At 37.6% G+C, this 24,724-nt stretch overlaps 1 protein-coding gene across 5 annotated transcripts in view; it reads left to right on the top strand.

Moving 5' to 3' along the window:
* Positions 1-24,724, top strand: part of myo16 (myosin XVI) — a 278,734-nt gene that overhangs the window by 190,558 nt on the left and 63,452 nt on the right. For all 5 annotated transcript variants that reach the window (XM_067443432.1, XM_067443430.1, XM_067443429.1 and 2 more), the window contains exons 22-27: positions 4,074-4,226; positions 7,518-7,718; positions 7,921-7,996; positions 9,633-9,805; positions 20,062-20,142; positions 23,961-24,166. In XM_067443432.1, coding sequence (XP_067299533.1) covers positions 4,074-4,226; positions 7,518-7,718; positions 7,921-7,996; positions 9,633-9,805; positions 20,062-20,142; positions 23,961-24,166 — 890 coding nt within the window. The remainder of the gene's footprint in view (positions 1-4,073; positions 4,227-7,517; positions 7,719-7,920; positions 7,997-9,632; positions 9,806-20,061; positions 20,143-23,960; positions 24,167-24,724) is intronic.

Genomic DNA, 24,724 nt, shown 5'->3' with positions numbered 1-24,724 from the left:
CCCACGGTTGAACAGCGAGACTAACATTAGTGTAGTTGCCATTCTTTCACATTAGGTCTTATGGGAAGTGTTCCTGGCTGACCTAGTCAATGCAGGCTAACAATAATTTAACTGATTTGAATGATATCATTTAAAAATGTTTTATGTGTATGCCATAGTAAAGAGATGTGTTTAGTCTCAATTGAAACTGAAAGAGTGTGTCTGCTTCCCGTACAATGCTAGGAAGACTGTTCCAGGGCTTAGGTGCTAAATAGGAAAAGGATCGACCGCCTGCAGTTGATTTTTATATTCTAGGTATTATCAACTGGCCAGAGTTTTTAGACCGCAATATAAGCAATGGAGTATAATGTGTTAAGAGCTGTGATATATATAAAAAAAAAAAAATCTATATGATATTATTAATATCCAGTATGTGGTCATATATTGCACTTTATTATAAGGCTCTGTCAAATACTTGATTTGTGTACAGTTATTTAATTGTCATGCAGGTATCGCAGACTCGCTATCTTGTTTGTTCTAACAGTTGTTTTGCCCACTGTAATGGATTATAAGATAACAAAAATGTATGATTTTAAAATCTCAAACTAAAATGAGAACGGTTATAGTGTGGGAGATTTTTAGATTCAGAAATAAAGACAGGTTGTTAGATTCTCAGTTTGCAAGAAGTGTCGATCAACAATAAGTCCTTGTCAGTTCACCTTTATTTATCTAGTGCTTTATACAATACCGATTGTTTCAAAGCAGCTTTACAACAGTGGTAACAGGAAAATTATGCAGACAGAGTTCTTTTCAGCTGTACAGAAATTGATGTCATTTCAGCTGAAGTCAGTTGTGTTGATTCAGTTCCACTGTAAAGATCATCAATTATTAATTTAGTTAATTTCATCTACAGTTCTGCAGAAAACAGTGATATCATCGTCCAGCTCAGTTCAGTTCTCATCCAATAGTGTCAGTGCAGTCAAATCAATAATATTGTTGAATATTAAGTGTAAGTTCTACATGCTTTTGTACAGTTTTGGTGACAAACTCTCTCAGCGGCACACTACACTCATATTTTGATTGTGATTCATTGTGATTCATAACTAATTGACAAGAAGATTGAATCCACAGGGTTTGGACAAGGTTCCTGCATTACTTGAAATTGACTTTTTGAGATTTAAGTCCTGGAAAACCCTTGGAAATAGCCATTTTTTACAAAGAGGTGCTTGACAATATATATGAAAGTATTGTTTCAATATTTTCAGAAAAACACAAATACGATATTTCTGTGCAAAAAGGAACCCTGCAGCTCATCTGATAAACCCCATCATACCTTTCCTCAATACGAAGTACACCAACATTATAATATAAATATTATTTATTTAACAATAATAGCAAGACAAGCTTTGTATTTAATATATACCATATATATTTCATGTGAGTTTAAAAAATAAATAAAGATATTGTTTGATTAGTTCAACTTCCTGGCCTTAAAACCCAAAAAGGAGTGCTTGAAAAGTCCTTGAATTTAATTTGACAGTATCTGTATGAACCTTGAATCCAGTATCTGCTGATAATAATATAGCATTATGAGACATGTACAAGCAATTTCACTGTTAACAGTAACATTAGGCAGTTTTGATTTATATGCTATTCAATGTTCAATCAAATTATTTTACAAATGCTTATGATATCACTTGTTTCTGCATCATCTTCGCATGTGTTTTGATCAGGAGATTCTGTACTCTTTCAGAAGATGTATCATAGCGCCCCCTACCGTAAAACAGTGAAACACGGAAAGCTGGAGATTTCTGTCTATGGCGCGGAAGCGTTTTCTCAATAAGTACGCAAATGTCCGTCAATGGTAGTAAAAAGTAAAGTTAAAAAGTTCAATTTTTTAAACGTACCACCAAATTAGATAAAGGATGTTCAACACAGCACAAGTACAGTACATAAAAACTAAACTAAACTGTGACCGATCGTTTTACTGGTTCATCCGCTGGTCTCTTCCCATCTGAGAGCGCGGATCTTTGATCAGACTGCATGTGATAGTCGGTGGTCCGGCTGTGTAGCTGTAAGATATCAGAAAGTCATTTATTAAGATAATGGTGTTATATGTTATCTTCCGTTGGTGGGATGTTTCTCCGTCCTCTGGAGTCCAACATTTGGGATCTTTTCTCCATAGATGAGCAAAAAATGTCAGTGCTCTGGAATTCTCCCTCTCTTTCTCCAAGCTCTTCATCTTTTTCTCTGATCTGTTTCCTTTCACGACGTGCGCTGAATTTGCGTTAGCGCTTGGGCAGTCTTCCCTCTGACATCCCGTGGTGCTGTAAAACCTCATGATGAGAAGTTGATGAGCTTTTCTAAAATGCTTGTTTTCGTTCCTCTCCATTACTTCCACCGTTGCTGTTTGTACTTCATCCAGTGTGTGTTGCCACATAAAACTTGGTAGACGCCTGTATTGATGCAGCCACGCCGTATACTTCCCTCCTATGGCAATATCAAAACAGCTCCATAGTATATGACTTCAGCTCTTGAGAGCTATAAAAAAACATCTCTCCAATCAGCTGCATGATGGTTGAAGTGTGGCTGAGGAATTCTTTTGTTCTTTTCCATCAGAAATTGTACTTTTTGGTTGACATGGAAATGTTTTTGTGTTCCTGTGTAGTGTTAAGCGCTTGGTATATTTCTTATTCCCATTGTGGTTCCTGCTTTGGCTTTTTAGACCTTCATTAGGGTTCATGAGTCCAGCAACTGTGATGTTAGGATGAATTGCTGGAATAAACCTGCTCACTGAAGTGTGTGGAACTGTGAGGTAATAAGTATGAGGGGTTAATGTGGAACGCTTACTACAGCCATGTTCATTAAGAGCCCCTACAAAGAGCTAATTAACGTGCATGCCAGTTCGTTGTGTGCAGATAAAGCATCCTGTTATATAGATATTGTTTGGACAATATGTGGAATGTTAAATGTAATTCATAAGTGTAAGCATTATTTGGCCTGATAAAACTCATGTGCTTGCTTCTAATGACCGGAATCCCTGTATAGAATAAACACAAATCAGAACACTGCCGCTATCTCTCTAAAAAAATCAATCTATTAAAATATACAATGTTTCGACCCAAAGGTCTTAATCTGGCAAAATCGTCCGTCTGTCTGTCTGTCTGTCTGTCTGTCTGTCTGTCTATCCGTCGGTCCATCTATCTGTCTGTCTGTCCGTCTGTCCATCTATCTTTCCATCTGTCTCACCATTATCTCTGACTGTCGGTCATCTATATTTCGTCCCTCCATCTTTCTGTCTCACACTTATCTCTGTCTGTCAGTCATCTATCTATCCGACTGTCCATCTATCTGTGCATCTGTCTCACAATTATCTCCGTCTGTCGGTCATCTATCTATCCGACTGTCCATCTATCTGTGCATCTGTCTCACAATTATCTCCGTCTGTCGGTCATCTATCTATCCGTCCGTCCATCTATCTGTCCATCTGTCTCACAACTATCTCCGTCGGTCCATCTATCTGTCCGTCCAGCTATCTATCCATCTGTCTCCGTTATCTCCGTCCATCGGTCCATATATCGTTCCGTCCGTCCATCTGTCTGTCAGTCTCAAAATGATGTCGGTCTGTCGTATTTTAACACAGACTGTAATTTTAGTAGTATATTATCATTTCTACCTCAACAACAATAAAGTCTATACAACAGTGTCAGTGAAGAGCTTGAGACAAAATATGAAGTGTAATGCATGAAAAGAAAAACATTTTCACCTAGCATAATTTCTAGTAAAATTTAGCATTAAATGAATAAATAAGCACTACAATAATAACTTGAGATGTGGCGACTACTAAATTGCAGAATTATTCTGCATAGCCACTGTACTTTTACTTTTCAAACTTGTACTTGTTTATTTGTATAAAACTTCAAAAAAAGTGCTAGTGTCCATAGTTAAGGAGGAACATGCCCTACTGTACTCGACCATTTATGATTTTAATGAGAAGTTTTTTCTCTGTGTGTTTATTCTGTTAATAAGTGTCCATATGCTGTAAGTACAGAGGCTTAACAAAGGCTTTTTTCTTGTGTTTTTTCTGTCTGTAGCTGTGCATTAACATGGTAAATGAGCGGATCCGGCAGTACACAGCAGAGGTGCTCTTCCAGCAAGAGCAGCAGGAATGTCTGCAGGAGGGGGTTGCCATGGAGACGCCTCGCTCCCTCGGCAACCAGACAGCGGTGCTGGACTACTTCTTCCAGGTACACAGTCGGAGCGGCTTTCCGAGAGCCGGGGAGGGAGGGAAGGAGAGGAAAGAAGTTATCCAGAAAGCTGGAAAGTTTTTTCCCCACCCTGAGGCTGTTGACCCTGTACAACAGGGGTCTTCAACTAAAATAGCTTGGGGTCCTGAAAAAAAAAACCTTCTCACCGGCCGAGGTCCGGACAGTTATATACCTAAAAACATGAATTGATGTCTTTTTGCCAGACTAAAGAAATTAGTGTAGATTAAAATGTCTTTATTGAACAAAATATAATATGTTGTCATATAGATAAAGTATGTCTTTTCATATTGTTGAAGCAAACATAGGTAATCCTTCACAAAATGTATTTCATTTTGAGGTTATTCTGTTTAAGTTGCATTGGTACAAAATATCTAATTCAACCAGTAGCCATGTCTGACAAAAATATGATGAATGAAAAAATGCCTTCATCTCTAAATCTGCACTGAAAATACATTCATTTCAACATTACTAGCAACTAAAGTGCTTTTTCTGCTGAACTGAGATAAACAGTAACAATCAATGAACACAAACCCTCCTGGTTAAAAAACAAAACAGAAATCTCATAACATAATGTTATGTTCATTCACATGTATAGCCTACATTTAGTTAGGTAGAGACTATCTTCAGCACTGCTCTCTCTGTGCTTCAAATTGCACTGGTAAAAAATCATTAGCAATATCATCCAGAAACACAAACAGGCAAAAATAAGGTGCCACCAGTGTTGGAAAAATGAAAAAGTGCACAAAATATCTTATCTCTTTATTTCAACTGTTCCTTTAAATCCAGAAAAACGTAAATAACCTCTCAAAAGGCTGAGCTGAGTTGAACTTAAAGATGGAATGGAAACATAAACATTCCTTGTTCCAAAAATAATAATAAAAATAATAAAAAAGTGAATATAGCAACATTGTCTGAACTTCAGTGCATGTGAGAAATTGGCTCATTTATTTTCTGCGCCCTTACCTCAGACTGCTGAGGATAAAGGGGTCTTTAAAATGTGTATGGCTGAATCAGAAATGGCCCCTATACCCTAAATAGGGCATTATTTGAGGGGACAGCCATTTGTAGTGGCGTCCGAAACCACAGTGGACATGTTTGAGTGTACTCACATGTTGCACCGCAATAACGAGTGTACAGCCGATATACACACATCAGCTGTCCGACTTCACGCACTCGTTTTCATTCACTCCTTCAAGTGAACTGTAATAGTGGACAAACGTAGGGAATAGTGAATGAGGGTTAAGGGGCCAATTTCTGATTCAGCCTCTGTTTTGTGCGCCGCTTTCTTCAGTCTCTTCACTGCGCGTCTAAACATGTAGTGAGTAAACGTAGCCGCACACCGGACTGAAGCTCATGGGCGCGTCTCAGGATCTCACACCGGACGCTCACATACGCGCAAGCTCAGTTTTGAATCGACTTCTGACAGAAGAGCTGCACGATGTATTACATTTATATTACATTTCCCTTAAATCGTCCATGTACATACTGATTTCACCTTGTGCTACAAGAGATACACTCATCGTGAAGTTCTTCTGTCAGTAGTCGATTCAAAACTGAGCTTGCTCGTAATGTGTGCGTCCGCTGTGAGATCCTGAGACACGCCCATGAGCTTCAGTCCGGTGTGCGACCCCTTTAACTGTCAACGCAACTGTGGCAACATAGGAAAAACGGTTCTACTGAGCTGCCTGATATAAATGTGATTATTTATTTATTTATTTTAAATCGCATTAGGCATTTAGTTATTTCAGTGTGTCAAAAGGCTTCGCGGTCCGGATGGATGCATCTCGCGGTCCGGATCCGGACCGGAGTCCGCCAGTTGGCGACCCCTGCTGTACAAGAACCCCTCTGTTGTCTCTTTAATTGCTGGTGCTGCTGTCTCTTCATTTACTGGCTCAATAACGGATGTGCTCGCTAACTCTTTTATAAGAGTAACACGCATCCAGGCACGTTGAATTCCCTTAGGTGTCGCAAAGATGTTATAAAGCGCATCTTTTAGACTATGACTCTATTAGCCGTTTGTCAGACGTGACCCTTTTATGAGTCATGAAATGACTTTTCCCTTTGGCCGAGACCAAGTGACACAGCAGTTTACACACATAAGCACATTTTGTCTCGCCACACACGCATTTGTGTTCTACCTCAATCCATATATTCCGCGTACATTCGAGGGGGTTTTACAGCAGTGTACTTCGTTTTCACATGCCCCTTACTGATAAACAACTGTGACCAAATCTGCTAAATTTGTTGTAAAAGATTTAGAAAGGACCATATATTATCCCTTGAGCTTTGGGTGTCATTTTTTTTTCGATAAATTAACATTTATAAATGGGGCAAAGTTTATTTAAGTCCTGTAACTGGTCAGCATGTATTTGTTTGCCATGCTTATTTGTTTTTTGTTTTGTTGTGTTTTTTTGTGTCTTTTTTGTGTTTTATTTGGTATTTTTGTGTTTTATTTTTTTGTTTTGTTTAGTGTTTTGCTTTTATGTTTTGTTTAATGTTTAGTGTTTTGTTTTTTTATGTTTTGTTTTTTGTTTGTTTTTGTCTTTTTGTTTTGTTTAGTGTTTTGCTTTAGGTTCTATTTAGTTTTTTGGGTTTTTTGTTTAGTGTTTTGTTTTTTGTTGTTTAGTGTTTGTTTTTTTAACTTGTTTTTAAAGGGTTCTGCAGCGTAAAATACATTTTTAAAGATAACATTATAGAAATACAGTAGAATTTTAATATCTTAATATGAATATGCAAATGCACATACAGTATTATAAATTAGTAAAGATGCTGTAATAGTAAATTATACACGTGATATTATTAGATTAAGTATGTCATGCCACATGACATGTAAACTACATGATAAAAGTATTTAATGTCATCTACTCATTTTCCTGTAAGTAGCATATCAAAAAATGCATGGCAACATTCATCATGCTTTTCTCAGTACAATTTTTCTGTACAGTTCTTGTTTATGTAATTTTGATTGAAAATAGGGACAAATAACACACTCAGCAGTGTTTGATTGTGCTGTTATGATTTTTCAGAAGTGCTGTTACACAAAATACAGTTAACTGCTTATCATAAAATAAACCCATTTAGGCTAAATTTAGATTTTTGATCACCTTTGATTTTATTTTGCGCTAATGACCATCCGATTATTCCTTTCTCATTTTACAGCAAAAGCCCTCAGTGTAACTCTGCGTGTGTGTGTGTGTGTGTGTGTGTGTGTGTGTGTGTGTGTGTGTGTGTGTGTGTGTGTGTGTGTGTGTGTGTGTGTGTGTGTTACAGAAGCCTCAGGGTTTGCTGTGCATCATTGATGAGGAGAGTCAATCCCTCAGGCCATGTGAAGTCAACCTTTATAAGCGACTGCAGATACAGCTGGATTCTTCCTGTACGGACGCCGTCTCCCTCACAACCAAGGATGGCAACGGGAACCCCCCACCCAAAGACCAGGGGCCATCGTTTACTGTCACTCACTACGCCGCCAAGGTGGGTTACGGGAAAACTGCGAGTTCACACATGCTCATGCTGAGTTCACGGTCATGTGCTCAGCTGGGGACTCGCACACAAACACAAATCCATAGTCACACACTTCCGAGAAGCCCTCTGGAGAATCAACACACTATGTTATGCTGAGAGTGAGGGCTATTATTAGCTGAACTCACGTGTGTTTGTGTGTCCTTTATTGCAGATGACCTACGACCTGACGGGCTCATTGGACAAGAACAAGGATGTTCTTCCCCAAAACATCTTGTTTGTTATGAAAAGTAAGGATTTGGAGCTGTGTGCTATTGTCAACCTGTCTATGGTCAAAATGTTGGTAACCGTGGTAACCATAGCTCCTATCAAAAGAGTTACTATAGTATTGTTACTACAATAAAATAAATTGGCATAGCAAGAATAAATTAAACTTGGACTGAGATTATTTATTCATACACCACAGTTTGGGATTGGCAAGATTTTTTTTAATGCTCACAAAGGCTGCATTTACTGATCTGCAGTAAATCCCTGAGCCATTTAATTTGTGTATTCTTTTGTTTTAAAACATCAGAAATTGCTACCTTGAGGAATAGAGGTGAATTGCACTTAAGTCATCAGAGATTCAATTATTGTTACACAGAAAAAAAGACTTACACTATCACATATTTTGGGTCGTTAGTGACCCTATACACTTAAAAAAAAAAAAAAAACAGACGTTCTATTATAATTTTATTCATACCGGGTCGATAAAGACCTGAGGTATGTGTTTAAGGGTTAACACATTGCCTTGAATGAAAAATATCAATCCAAGATGGTAAACAATCGGAGAGAAATGTTGATTAATAGAACGCTTTAAATTGCATAAAGCTGCTTTCCGTAACTTTTTTTTGTGTTCAAGATTTACAAAAGTATATAATGAGAATGTACAACATGAATCCATTTTCCAAACCGTGTTTTTGTCTTACCCTGAATCATTATGGTACACCTTAACCAGTATTTATATTGGGACTATTTCAGAGCGGTCTGGTAGGAACCGCTGCGGAGGAGCACAGACCCTGCATGATCCGCCATAGGCATAAACAGAGAGAAGTAGCTCCGGCTGCAATGTTCTTCCGCAAAACGCATGCAGTTCTGTTTATTAACCACTAGAGTGCAAAAAGTTACGGACATCAGCTTTAAAGTACATAGTTTAGTGTAATAACAAATAGACTATTTTAACCAACTCTAGACTGTATAAAATAAGTAGTAAGTCTAGTCTTTTGTGCGCTGAGGAGCATTATGAGTATGACACAATTGAAAAAGGGTTTACATTTACATTTTACATTTTTGCATTTAGCAGATGTTTTTATCCAAAGCGACATACAACTGAGGAGTACAGGAAGCGATCTGTCATGAAGAGGCAAAGAAACGCAAAAAGTGCCCCTAATACAAAGTTTTGGATATTAGTCAGAGTAACAAAAAACTAGAATAGGGAGGGAAAAGATAAAAATAGAAGAGGAAGAGTTAGATATTTATTTTTATTTTTATGATGATGATGATGTTTTTTGTTTATGGGTTATTATGGGTTCAAATTCAGTCACGTAAGCTGCGTCACTAGTAACTAACATCTAGTTACTCCTCAACATGGTGGACGTGTGAACTGTGATCTTAACATTCACACCTGCTGCAGTGCATTTCCACGCTCACCCCGTATACCAGCGTCCCCCTCCCCTCGTTAAGCGGGTCAGAGGTCGGCACGAGGCAGGAGCGTGAGCACACGTCGAGATTTGAATGGGCCGCTGTTATGTTGTTTGTGAGGTGTTCTTGGGGGATGGTGTAAATGAGGGGAGACAATTAGCTCTGGCGCCTGGCGTAATTAAGCTCCAAACGTGTGTAGCCTTGTGTTTATTTTCTCTCTCCATCTCCCTCTTCCCTCCTGAGCAGCAAGTGAGAACGTGCTCATCCATCAAATGTTCCAGTGTAAGCTGACTCAGACTGGCTCATTGGTTCCCCACCACCAGCGGATGAAGCTTCGTGGGCCCAAAGGCACTTTGCTTAACAAGAGCACTACACTAAATCCTGCCAGAGATGCCAAGAAATATGTGGAACTGAACAAGGTACCTAAATACAACAACAGAACCTTCACAGCCTCTTGACACCCATTTCACCCATTGCATGTTTATTTGCTAAGTATTTTTTTAATGACATTTTTTATTTAAATATATATATTTTTAGAAACAAATACTTTGTTGAAACAACAAAGATTCATTGAAAGAACAGAAGATTCAGCTTTGGATTTGATGTGAGTTGTTTGGATAGTCAACAATAGAATCAGCCAATACTTTTTTTTCCGTCATTTGGTCACATCAGACGTGCGAACAGACCTTTGTGTATTGTGTTTCTGAGGGTCTGTGTCGTGTGTGTACGTAGGCTTCCCTCCATCCACTATGACGTGTTTGTGAGCTAGCGTCATGTTTGTACTCGGTGTAACTTCACAATCCTCCGCAAGCGCATACAGTGACGATCATACACCACATGACTCTGCCACAAACAAGTCGGACATAATCCACGACCAAACAAGCCAGAACAAACCGTGCCTTTTCCCGGCCGGTTTTATTTTTAGCTTATCGAGCCTGCGCTAGGAAGTGGCCCAAATTAGACACCGTTACCCCAAATACAGTCACTGTTCATTGATCAGCTTTCCATTGCCAGATATCCCATTCAGAGAAAACACGGGGCTTTAACCGACCACGTCACACCAGGCACAAACACACACACTCACACACAAGCACAGATGCGTCACTCGGGGTGTTTGCTCTTCACACAGCTCCATATCTGCTGCATTTCTCAGTCACCCTCCTCCCTTTCATATACTCTGTCTGTTTTTTTTTTCTCTCAGACTGAGTTTGTATTTCAAGGATGTGCTTCTCATTTTACTCTTTCTTTCTGCCACAGCCATTAGTTCTGAAGCTGACTTTTTGAGCGAATCAAGAACACAAAAACAGAAGAACAAATCTGAAATGAACTAATACTTCCATGCAGTTGTAGACATACTGAACTAATTCTAAATCTATTTTTATTTTCACAGTATAGTACGAGAATGAAATAAAGATTTTACTTTACGTCTTTACCAAGGGTCTTCAACTGAGGGTCCAGAACAGTTAATGTAAAACATTTTAAAATCGAATTATGTGTGTGTGATTATTTGGCAACACTTTAATTTAGGGTCCAATACTCATTATCATGGGCGTCGCTAGGCCCTTTTTAAACTTATGCCTCAGCCCCCCTAAAAATATGTGATTAACCTTTAAAACATATGAAACTGGCGGGAGGCTTCGACTTCGTCTCGTTTTTTAGTCAGTCTCTCCAATCCGCAGCGGCTCTGACTGAGCAGAGCGCAGTGCACGTCAGAAGCAGAGATGTGTGTGTGTGTAAATCTGAGCGTCATTGGTCTGTCACCGCTCGTCAATGTCAAAATATTTGATAAAACCAATCATATCAGAGTAGGCGGGCTTTATGGTCACACAGAAACTGCTGAGGCTGAGCATAAATTTTAGCAGCGCAACTCGACGTCAAGTAAGATATATCCTGCTAAACTAAACAAAAACTATTTTAGGCAAAACTTTTGTCTAATTTTGCCATTTTTAACTGAAAATATGCCTATATGTGATTCATAATGTAGGCCTTAACAAACAAGAAATATTAACAAAGCCATTTTCATCAGATTAGGCATAAGATTAATAATGAATGTGTATATATTGTAAATTAATATCATTCTTTTTGTAACATTCAGTAAATAAAAAACCTCAGCTTTTTCATCCTGTATTGGGCATTAGTGATGAATGTGTTCATATTGTGAATGTAATAAACTTAAAACTTTAATAAACAGTAAATTAACATGTCTAAGAAAATTATTCATGACATATAAATATCAGTATGTTAATATGTAAACCATATGTTCACTTTATTCACTGACAAAAACAGAACAAAATACCAGTCAAAGCTCAGCGTTATGAGGGGAAGAGACAGGGCAAGATAAAAACAGAGAAAAAGAGAGATGTGGAGATAAGAAAGACAAATAATCTACTGCCCAGTGACGTGGTTTTCAAGCTATTGTTATCTCATTTTTTGGCCTTCAGAACATCTTAAAATGCACATATGTAGGGAAATCTAAATTTTCTCGGGAGGGCATGCCCCCAGACCACCCTAACATTTGGGATCTATAAACCTGCCTACATAATTGAGTATGATTAATGCATGTACAGTATGGCCATGCATAAGGGGTTAATATTTGCTTGATAAGTAATAATAAACAGCCAATATCTTCTGGGTATGCATGTTTGTAAGCTATTAGTTAATAGCGCAATTTGGACCCTAAACGAAATAGTGTTACCATTTTTTCTACAGGCCTACCCTCACTGGGGGCTGAGCCCCCCTAAAATGAAAATCCTAGAAACGTCCCTGCTCATTATTAACTAATTGCTTATTAGCTTGCATATTACTTGGATATTGGCTGTTGGATATTGGGGGGGTGTACATATTTTGTTTCTATAAATTTGCAATTTTTTTCCCCTAGTTTTAGATTAATTGTGTCTGTTGTGCTAATGTGTTACCTTGTTTTAGTGAAATTAAGCTCTAGAAGGAAATTAATTATTAAAACATGGCTGCCCAAAACGAGGGAACAACATAAAAACTAAAATAAATTGGCCAAGTCATGGGAGCGAATGTTCAAATTGTATTTTTTTCTCCCTCATGCCATGTGTATTGCTGTTGTGAGTATTTTGCTAACAGTTTGCCATAATGCGACACAACTGTTTTTACATCTACTGTATTTCCAGCCGTTATGCTTACTCTTATCTTTGCATATATCAAATTTCAGACCAAAAAAAAACAAAAGTTCCTTTTGTTTGTAAAGTTTGTTTACAATTTTTTTTTTTTTTAAATCACTAAATAGTTTTGTAATATTTAAGACATTTCGGGGTTGAATTTCCATTGCAATATGGGGATCAAAGTCATAAATGTCTTATATCTTTTTATTCTGGGGTGAAATATGACCCATGCATTCTTGACATTTTTAATGAGATTCACCCTCTGATACTGCCATCTCTTTTCCTTTTCTTCTCTCTGTAGTCGTGTGTGTGTGTGTGTGTGTGTGTGTGTGTGTGTGTGTGTGTGTGTGTGTGTGTGTGTGTGTGTGTGTGTGTGTGTGTGTGTATGAGCTGTCTGATTGGCACAGTCTTATGTAAGACACCCAGTACGTGAGCCGCTGCCATCCCTGGTTACCCACATGCCCTGGTTACACTCTTACATAATAAGCAGTAATTCAGTTCCCATAGAGTGACTGGGACATTAATATAAAGTAATGTAATGTTTGAAACAGAAAATCACATATGAGTAGTTTGGTTCGACTTTTGACGAGGAAAAAAGGGAAGAAAATTTGTGGCGAATTAAATTTTACTTTCTTGTATTGTGTGTCCTGAAAATGAGATTAAGGATGGTGGTGGTGGTGGTGTTTTCTGGGAATCGGGGCACCCCGAAGAGATTTTGATTTAAACCAGCAGTTTGCTGCGAAATATAATCATTTTCTTTCCTACTGAGTAGCTAAATGACTGAGCTGTGTCATCGGTGTCTGCCGTTTTTCCACCAGAGCAGCTGTTTGACGGAAGAAAAACAAACGGTTCCTTTGTACACTGCACAGTTTGAACCCGTTTTGTTTTTAAAACAATATTATATCACCTTTAATTGCTTTAATATGACACTTGGGAAAATATATTTTGATTCTGACACCAGCTGTACTGAAAAGAACAGAGAGTTGTCCCAACATGTTTTTCTCGTGTCAGCAGATCAGTACTGCGGAAACTAGCCAACGGGCATGAAATTGCTTGGTATTGGTATTATAATGGTACTTTTTTAAAATATTGCATTAATGAATTTGGTAGATTATTTTATCCCAAGTGGCATTGCATTTTAAGGCATATTTTGATCAGTATGCGTGTTACAGCATATGAACTGAACCCAAGACACTTGGCATTGCTAAATAAGATTTTATTATTAGTAGTATCATACAGCTCTGGAAAAAATTAAGAGACCACTTAACATTGAAGAACGAACACTGAACTTCTTTCAGACAAATACAATCAGAGTTATATAAAAAAAATATCCTCGCTCTTCCGAGCTTTATAATGCTACGTCGTACGCTGGAACACCAGTCTCTCGCGGACGCATGTACGACAGTTAGTGGAAGTTACAGATTACAGTTTGTAAAGGTTTAAATTGGGATTTTTCATATACAAACACATCACTTCAGAAGGCCTTTATTAAAGGGTTAGTTCACCCAAAAATGATTATTTTTTTGGGTGAACTAACCCTTTAATAAAGGCCTTCTGAAGTGATGTGTTTGTATATGAAAAATCCCAATTTTTTTCTTCTTTGATGATGTTTTCATTACCTTCTGGACGTGGGCAGCAAGTGGGCATACACTTACATTCAAAGGACAGAAAGCCCTCGGACTATATCTAAAATATCTTAAGCTGTGTTCCGAGGATGAACGGAGGTCTTACGGGTGTGGAATGACATTGGGGTGAGTCATTAATGAAAGAAATTTCATTTTTGGGTGAACTAACCCTGTAACCCCCGAAGCCGTGTGGAGCGCTTTTATGATGGATAGATGCACTTTTATGGACTTCACAACAGAAACAGCCATTTACTGCCTTTTTAAAGCTTGGAAGAGCCAGGGTATTTTTTTTTAACATAACTCTGATTCATTTTTGGGTGAACTATCCCTTTAACATTGAGATGTTCATTAACATGCTAAAACTATTCCGAGAGTTGTCTTGATTGAAAGGCTGTTCTTTTGAACTTCTGTATTCATCAAAGAATCCTAAAAAAAATGATCATATTTTCCACAAAAATGTTAAGCAGCTCAATTGATAATAAGAATTGTTTCTCGAGCAGCAAATCAACATATTGGAATGATTTCTGTGTTATAGTCCTCTTAGTGTTTGTTAGTGAGAGAAAATCTCTATGAATCCCACTGTACTTAATGAATCATGATGTTCAGATGCAGACAAAGAATCCGACACTGTCATAACTATAATTAAAGCGTCACTGCAATTTAGAGTGACGTACAGTGTGTTATTTCCCAGAACAGACCCCCTTCAGGGTTAAAAGGGCACACGGATGATGTCGGTAACTTTTCCAGTTTCTGAGTCACCTGTAGTTCAGATTAAATTAGCTGCTTTTAGTATTTTAGTATTAGTGGCCTAAATCCATTAAACCATTTGAACTCAATTTCCACAAATAACTGTCATCCAAGTAGAGAATCAAGCACAGGGCGTACTGGATCAGGATTATGAGGATGACCTGTGCGTCTTTGTATTATGACCTATCGACAAAGAGAACGCATAGACACTGTCAGCCTTTACCAGAAACGGTGTCATCAGTTTTTCCCTTCTGGGTAAAATACAGAATACTGTATGTATTTTACCATGTATGTGTTTTTGTTTTGTTGTTTGCTCTTGCATGATTCATTCATAGCTCTTACAATTCAGTTGCCATGCCAACATCATCTTTAAAGGGCATGAAGATGAATAGTCATATCGAGCGCATCTCCTCCTTCCCCTCTCTACTGTCTCCTGATATACTGTGGCCTTGCGAACACTAAAGCCATTCTTAAAAATGCATGAATGTCACTGCATTAACAAAATATCAAAGCAAGTGGCATTCAGTTTAAACAAATACAGCACAAGCACACCTCAAGCAAAACATTTGACAAAAGATTGTGAATATTATAAAACATACAGTATACAATAATAGATTAAACAAGTAGGACACGATATCTGGACTCTTACATTTAGTGGGTGTTGATATGATGAACCACACCTGTGGTTACATGTGTGTGAACTTGAGGAGAACTGACTATTTACATCCACTAATGCTACTTTGACACCGAATGATTTTAACCTTAAGAAGTCTACTGTATCATAACGGGGCTAAAGGCACAGCTTAAGAGAAATGTGCTTTTCAATACTTATGTGTGTGTTTGTATTAAACATTTATATAAAGCAACAGATTTTATGTGAAAATAAATCATAAAAAGTGGTTTATTTTATTTAAAAATCTTAAAAATGTATGGGGTGTTGGGGGGAGGTATTGTTGATTTTGATTAATACAATAATTAATTTTTGATCAATAAATATGCTGCCATTAAAATGTTAGCATAGAACTATATCTGAAAATTATAAAAGCAAAATCATTAAAAAAGTAAAGATTCTAGAAGCATTGAAGGAGATCCCATAATAATTTAATATACATTTACAGTAGTTACAATACATTATATTTTATTATATGATATGATTAAAGCCCCACTTGGCTACTTTTGCTCTCGGGGTCCCCCTACAGTTTGGAAAAAATAATGTCCTCAACTACTGTCGTAAGAGCTGTCATCCTACAACAGGGGATGCCATCGCGCGTGCATTTGTTGACATGACAACCCTGATAGCCCTGAACTAGTGATGCGCGGGTCGTCTCGTAACCCGCGGACCCCGTATGTCTATTTAATGGTCGCGGGTGCGCGGCGTGTTGTAAAAATATATACAGTGGTGCGGTGCGGGCCAAATAACTTCATAAAAGCGTCCCGCGGGTCGGTGCAGCACTTCTGGCGTCGCGTGTGAAATGTCTTCATCCCAGGTAACGTTACAGTCAGTGGCATGTTTCAGCATGTCATATGAATATAATTTCATGGGTTTTGTTTTTTTCAAACGCCAAATAATCACGATGCTCACGTTTACAAGCCAGCGTCATTATAGTAGTCTATTGGTTACCGTTTTACAGAATCTATATGATACTTCAGTTCAATGTTTGAGTGGTAGCTCACCGTAACAAGCAGGACAGCATCGGTTGGGCACGCCTCCTTCAGCTCACGCCGACGAGCAAACCCTGGTCACATTTTGATCCTCGTCCTGCCTTTAATCCCATCATTTTTTCATTTCCGCTTATTGCTTTCCTCCAACAAAACCTTTTCTTTCTTATTTGTCTCTGCTGCTTCGGACATGACTATATTATCCGACGAACAATGTTGGGCTCGCACGTCCGAATGTAAGGAAGTGTGTGTGTTGGTGGAAGTGACGTATATGCCGTAAAGCAGTCGAATTTTGTAGTTCTTTTCTTTTTCTCGGGTTACTACCCGAAACCCGAAGTTTAAAAGTACGATTAAAAACGATACAGACCCCATCAAGCTATGGCAGACGTGTCATTCAACCTATTGTAAGTCGATTTATCATCACAAGAGTCTTAAAAAATATATTATGAAGGTTGAAAAGTTACCTAGTGCTGCTTTAATATCACACAATGGTTTCATTATAAATATTGTGATTTATCATCATGGTAAATATGGTGCCTTTTTCTCCAAATACTTTTACACATTATTTCGTTATTGAAAAACTGCTGCTTTAATTAGCTTGAATAAAACTGACAAACATTAACAAGACCTTTCTTTTTTAAAATATATTCAATAATTTCAGCGATTCTTATTCGCTACTTAAATCTACAACATTTTTAAAAACATAAAATATTAGAGCAAATGAGCGCAGAATCAACTTTGTGCTGCTGCCTGAGATCGCATTCAAAATACTGCAGTAAATATCAGACAAATTTCCACGTGCATCTTGAAAAAAATAATTGCTGAGGCAAGTTTTTATGCCATATAGTGCTTTAAAATAAAAATAAAAAGACTTGGAAAATAAAATCAAGAGCTTTTTACCTCATGGGGCATTTAGCCCCGTTGTACCCTATAATATTCTGCAAAAATATTCTGAAAGGAGAATATCATATACACCTAGAATAGCTTGAGGGTGAGTAAATCATGGGCTAGTTTTCATTTGTGGGTGAACTTACCCTTTAAATAATGTCTTAAATGAACTTAAGCGATGAAAATGAGATGCACGTGACAGCACTATTAATTTTAATCACAGAACAAAGGTAGCACATAAAAATTGTAGCTTTCATAAGGAGTTATTCTACACTGTAAAAAAAAAATGTTGGTTTTTGTTGGTATAACTTAAAAAAGTAAGTAACCTGCTTGCCTTAAATTTTTGAATTTATTGTAATTAAAAATTTGAGTTGATACAATGAAGGACATTTGTTTAATAAATAAAAACTCAAAATATTTTTGTATTTGAACCACATAAAAAAATTGTGGTAAAATTGAGTTTACATAGAAAATAGATCAGAAATAAAACACACACAATTACCCAAAATACTTACAAAATCTTTAAATAATATTGTAATAAAGGTTGTCGAATCTAAAAAAAAATGTTCATTGTAACTCAAAATGTTAATTTCAATGAACTCAAAATTTTAAGGAAACCAGGTAACTTTTTTTCTAAATATTTTTTTTACAGTGTATATGTATTTTATTATTAATGCAGTGCAGACTGTTTGATAACTGGTACGTTTTAACTTTTGTATATTTCAGACCTGTTAGACAGGTAAGGGAGGCCACTGGTAAATATGACATTTATTATAATGGTTTTATGTGAAGATTGTTTTAGGGTTCACTTGAAATTGTTATAGCTTTTAATTATCAGTAGCAGTTTTACTATCAGGGAGATTGGCCTTCATAAAAAGATGCCATTACAACAAATATTTCAAATATACTGTATTTAAGTTGTTTTCTACATTTATTTGTAGAGTAACTGTGAAATCATTGCTATATAAAAATATTACAATGCAGATGTTTTAACCATGATTGATTACAGAAAAAATTTAAATTGTATTTATTTATTTTTATTGAATGATACACACACACATATATTATGTAAACACAGACTTTTTATTTTGTATTTGATTAATTATGATTAATCAATTTGACAGCACAAAATGATGTCTTAAAGTCATGGGATACACGTTAAACATAATAACTTGTGTATTGTTATTAATTATTCAAGATGAATAACTTGGTTATCCATAAAAATGTGAGTATCAAATATGATACCTCAGGCTTTTAAGTTTTTTTTTTTCCTGTTTTTTTTTTCCTGTTTTTTTTTTTTTCCTGTTTTTTTTTTTTTATATATGCAAAAATTAAATAAAGCAGCATTTCATCCCATGTGTTCAAGAGAAGAAAATTGTCGCTTCCTGGGAAATTGCCATCAAATATTTGTAATACAATGAGTTTCTGCAATAGGGGAGGTTACTGTGGCTCTTTTTTTCCTACATCATATTTTCCTAAGTCAGACCTGCATCTCAGAGCATGCAGATGAAAAGCTATAAACGTTGTCATTTTATCTTGGGCAATCATGTGAGACACTTCTGGGAAGGAATTAAAACAAATAATTGTGATGACTGACTTTGGCTCAGACATTTCTGAAAGATCCAGCCAAGTTTTGAGATGGTGTGCAATGAAATTGGTCTGCTGGTTAATCCAATCACATCCTCTGTTGAGGGAAAGTCACTAGAGGTTTTTTTGTTGTTGTTGTAGGGACTGGAGGGATTGTTTTTTTTTTTTCAGTAAATGTGTTTCCATCATAGTAAATTTGCATGTCTGTTATAAATATCAGCAACTGCACAAAATTTCAATTGCATGTTTTTGCTCATTTTAGGTTTCTGAATAAAACATTTCTTTTTCTCCTCTATTATGAGCTCTATATATCATATATATGATCTATAAAAGACTGATGTTTCAAATATTATACGCAACATATACAAACTTAAAAAATAAATAAATATATAGTTTATGGTCATGTCATAAAATGTTCCATTTTAAAAAGGCAACACATCTGGCTATAATTGAATGTGTCTTAAAACTAAGAAAATTACATTTAAATGACAGAGTGGTAAATAAAGGTTTGGCTGGCTGGCTGGCTGGCTTGCTGGTGTGCTGTTTGGTTGGCTGGCTGGCTGGTTGGCTGGTTGGCTGGTTGGTTGGCTGGCTGGCTGGTGTGCTGGTTGGTTGGTTGGCTGGCTGGTTGGCTGGCTGGTTGGTTGGCTGGATGGCTGGCTGGCTGGCTGGCTGGCTGGCTGGTTGGTTGGCTGGTTGGTTGGCTGGCTGACTGGTGTGCTGGCTGGTTGGTTGGCTGGTTGGTTGGTTGGCTGGCTGGCTGGCTGGTGTGCTGGTTGGTTGGCTGGTTGGCTGGCTGGCTGGCTGGCTGGCTGGCTGGTGTGGTGGTTGGTTGGTTGGTTGGCTGGCTGGCTGGCTGGCTGGCTGGTTGGTTGGTTGGCTGGTTGGTTGGCTGGCTGACTGGTGTGCTGGCTGGTTGGTTGGCTGGCTGATTGGCTGGCTGATTGGCTGGCTGGCTGGCTGGCTGGTTGGTTTGTTTGTTGGCTGATTGGTTTATTGGTTGATTGGTTTAACAGTCTTTTTTATTTTCCTCTGCAGCTCCTGAAGAAGAAGGGAGCAACATCTTTCCTGCAGCGGCTGGAGCGTTGTGGACCAGTCACTGTGGCAGTGCAGCTAAGGGTAAGTCTACATTAGAACCATTGCCAGCTCCCCAAATCAAACCTGATCTGGCCCAGCCAGATGCTCATCATACTCCACTCCTTCCTCTTTCCAACAGCATTGGATTTCACAAAAAAAGCCTGCAGATTCACAGCACAAAACGTTGCCTTATAAACATTATTGGTCTGCCAGAAAGACATCTCAAAGGCCCATGTGTTTGTGGTCTGAACAACACTAGTGTTCTAGTGCTGTGCCGGTCTCATAGGCCCAGTGTGGTTTGTGGGGAGGAAGGATTTTGGCCTACTGATGTTTTAGTGATTAGGGTGGGTGATTGTAGATCTATTGGATTCTGTATGAATGAACAGCAGGCTCCCTGTTACTGTGGGAGAGAAAAGCTCAACACATCTTCAACTCCCCATCCCATATCTCATATCTAGAGATGGGAAATGTAAGGAACGTAGCAATTCTGGTTCATTTGAATAAAAAAAATAATGAATGTGCACTTTTTTATTATTATTTTTTTTTAAGATGGCTGTTTTTATATGTTGCTTACATTATTTATATATATATATATATATATATATATATATATATATATATATATATATATATATATATATATATATATATATATATATAAACATTCAGTTTGCAAATATTGCTCTGCAAAAAATGCTCTTCTTATTTGGTATTTTTTTCTTTATTCCAATTTAAATATCGAAAAATTCTTCAATCAAGATTCATTTAGTAGATAAGTAAAATTACATTTCTTGTTTTCTAAGGGGAAAAATATCAAAGTGAATTTTTACTTAAAACAAGCTAAATGATCTGCCAATGGGGTTAGACAAATAAGAACAAGAAACAAGATTTCAATCAGGAATAAGATTATTTTTCTCACCCCATTGGTAGATACTTTAGCTTGTTTTAAGCAAAAACTCACTTCATTTTGATTTTATTATCAACAAAACAAGAAAGAATATCGTATGTAATTTAACTTGTCTAGTAAATGCATCTTGATTTAAGAATTGTTAGATATTTAGACTGGAAAAAAGACAAAATTACTAAGTTAAGAAGAGCATTTTTTGCAGTGTATAATCCACTGAGATTTGTTTGCAAACCGAAAAACAAAAGACAATGCAAAAGTTATAAACCGACATTTACAGAGCATCGTGAACAATATCTGATTTCACTTCCCCGCTGTTCTCAACGTAAACACTCACACCTCTCCCTTTATTCCAATGGAAATGTCCGTTTTTAACACACCTCCCTATTAAAATAACGTCACATTCTTGCACACATGCAGACATGTTCTCGCTTTCATCATGACCTCATTCTCATGTCAATGGAATGCAGGTATGTGTTCATGCTCACACGCGCTAAGACTACGTGACCTGATTTCCTACCCTGTGTCTGTGCCAGGAGATGTAAGGGGTAATGCAGGGGTTTATGTGAAGAGCACACAGTGTTCCTGTCTAATCTGTCCTCTCTGTTCAGGGCTGATTACATCACAAAGCGCATTCGATGCACACCGCTGGCACAAACACATGCGTTATTTGTCCACGCCTAAATAGATCCCAGACGAGAGCGGTGGAAGAAACATGAAATCTTTTAACAATAATAAATAACATCTAGTCTAATGTGTTTTTCATTACCATTCACCCTCACGGAAAGATGGAACAGTCGTAACTGGCAGCTTTTTTAGTTTATGCCTTTGAATGGCTGATTGTATGTGTTACGGCCTGCGGCGCCGTCTTTCCCCATCTCTTTTCTGTCGGCTGGCGTCAGTAGAAATGTCATATAATGATAGCAGGCTCATTGCCGGCTGTGCTGACACAGGCGAACACTCATGAGCCAGTGACATCATCGTTTAGATCCAGATTTTTTCGGTTTGTACCTTGTAAAGTACAGGACGCCCCTCTACGGAATCTGCATGCTCTGCAGAAATCTCTGCAGATTTACACATTCTACACATCCATCACCTCTTGCATGTTTATTTTTTTGTGCAAATTTTATTGTACTTTTCACTACCAATTTAAATAGTTTTTTTCAGCTTCATTTAAAGGTCAAAGTATATGTAACGGAGACCAGCTAGTAAAGACCTGTGCAGGTAAAACCTCAATCCCCTGTCCTCAAGAGGTGCATTAGCGACTGGTCCGAGGCTGAGGCTGTGTTTAGCCTCCATGCTAGTGCGGCCACCTCCCATGCCGGAGAAGCTGGTTTGAATCCCACCCACAGCAGTGAAAGTATAACCGAAACGGTTACATTGGTGCCGTGACCCGGATGGAGTAATGGAGGTGTGCCCGCCTCCCATGCCAGAGAGTTGGACCGTTTATTTATAGTTAGTTATTATGCTAGTGTATTTACAGTGTGCAAAATGTGAAAACACATGGCTTTACAGTTGAAAAACAAATGGAGGAGAAGGAACATCCGCAACAAACTGAAGACACAACAACAATAGAGATAAAAAAAAATTGTGTTAAATTAAAGGTTTTTTTGTTTTGTTTTTTTGACGACCAAGCGGCCAGCGACCGACATTGAGTTAACCCAACGCTCTCTATTAAAATCCATAGATATCAAACACTTCAAGCATTACACATTTAGTTTTAACATTTAGCCTCCTATCACCACAGTAAAAAGGAATTTTGGATCATTTAAGGGTTAGGCTGATCATAGGACGCTCGCAAACTAAAAATGTTATACAATCTAAACATTTTTTTTTTTTTAAATAAAAACATTTTCTTACACCTCTCCGCAAAATGAATATAAATCCAATGTTCAATTCCTGCTTTATATGTACATTAAAGAGAGTTCACATCAACGAAAGCAACAGATATGAGCTGCATTTGATCCACAATAGGAGAAAGAGCAAGCTAAGCACTGGTAAGAAGAGCATTTAGTCTCAATAGATTTAATGAACATGATTGTGTTTTTGAGCATCTAAGGCTTACTTTAAGTTTCACTTTTGGCAGTTTCCGTGTCGGCTTGCTTTACTCATTTGCGGCGATGCGTGCCGCAGTAGCGCCATCAATATCTGACTTCAACACATATAGCCCATAATGCTCTCACTTGTTTATTTTTTAACAAATTGCCAGGAGTAAAATTTATAAATGTGGTTTAAACAACCAGATGCATTCTTGTTCAGTTTCGCCTAAAATCCGTCCCGACCACCTTCTGAATTGGTTTGTTTGAGTGATCGGATTTAAATCGGTCTCAAAAGAATTTAGGAAGGCATTCATTTCTGGCCTTTTCACAATCGAATATATATCTGGTCAGAGAAAACAAAAAAAATTGACCTGGTGTAAAAAGGCCATAACTCTCCCAGCTGAGCCGAAGGAACACTCGGTGCTGCTGGTGGACACTAAAAACTGTACTGCTGCTTGATTTTAAGGCCTGTAGCCCTGTTGATTACAATAAATGGGTCTAAAATAATTATATAGTTTGACTGTTCAGTACTGTTTACATTTAAAAAGCAGACATAAAAGTAACTTAAGTTACTTTCCTAAGCAACTAATTACTTTTGATATACAGTAACTGGTAAAGTAATGGTAAAGTTAAATTACTTTTAAAAGAAGTTACTTGTAACTGTAACTAATTACTAATATTCAGTAACTTGCCCAACCCTGGTGCAGATAATGCAAAAAAAAAAAAAAAACACAGCTGGTTTAGTTTTGGGCCTTCTCGGAAGTGGTGACAGATGGTGAGAGGAGGATGCACCATGACTCATGTTCCTACAAAAGTGGAAGCAAACAGAGTCATTGAGCCAAATTGATCTGTCTGTATGTAATGGTACGTAAACAACAGCTTCACCTGTCTTTTCCTGCCACTCTGTCTCGTTCCAGAACTCTCTGTGTGAGCTCACCAGTAAGCTGCAAGCATGCACGCCCCACTTTGTCCAGTGCGTCAGGCCCAACAACGCCGGAAAGCCTGATGTGTTTGATAGCTTCCACGTGTCCTCACAGCTCCAGTATGTGGGGGTTCTGGAGATGGTCCGCATGATCCGGTATGGGTACCCAGTGCGACTGTCTTTCACCAGTTTCCTGAGCAGGTGAGATCCTCAACTCCTCAGTTAGGCACTGCTGTGATTTGTAAGGCAGGTTTCACAACTACAAATAGGTGTCCCATTACTGTTTTAAGCACTAAAAGCACACATCCCATGAAAGAACCCTGAAAAAAAAAAGATTCACCGTTTCATAGTTTCAACATTGATAATAATGTTTCTTTAGCACCAAATGAGCATATTACAATGATTTCTGAAGGATCATGTGACACTGATGACTGGAGTAACATAACATTATTTAAAATATAATAATATTTCACAATATTACTGTTTTACTGTTTTTTTATTGATTGAACGAATGCATCCATGGTGAGCATAAGAGACTTCTTATAAAATATTAAGATATCTTGCTGACCCCAAACCTTTTAGCAGTAGTCTAAGCTATTATCCATGGTAATACTAGCATAGCATTTAAACACATCCGATATTTGTAACCCCTTTTAAATTGATGATCATGCCCCCTTTCCATCTCAGTTGTCTTATATTTCTGCTAGGGTTGAATATTGTTTGAATTTTGATTTTTCTTAGCGATTCTGCTTCCTAATT

This window comes from Pseudorasbora parva, chromosome 5, assembly GCF_024679245.1.
Source record: "Pseudorasbora parva isolate DD20220531a chromosome 5, ASM2467924v1, whole genome shotgun sequence".
NCBI classification, from domain to species: Eukaryota; Metazoa; Chordata; class Actinopteri; order Cypriniformes; family Gobionidae; genus Pseudorasbora; species Pseudorasbora parva.
The sequence above is the reverse complement of the archived record's forward strand: the minus strand, read 5'-3'. Positions and strand labels throughout refer to the sequence as shown.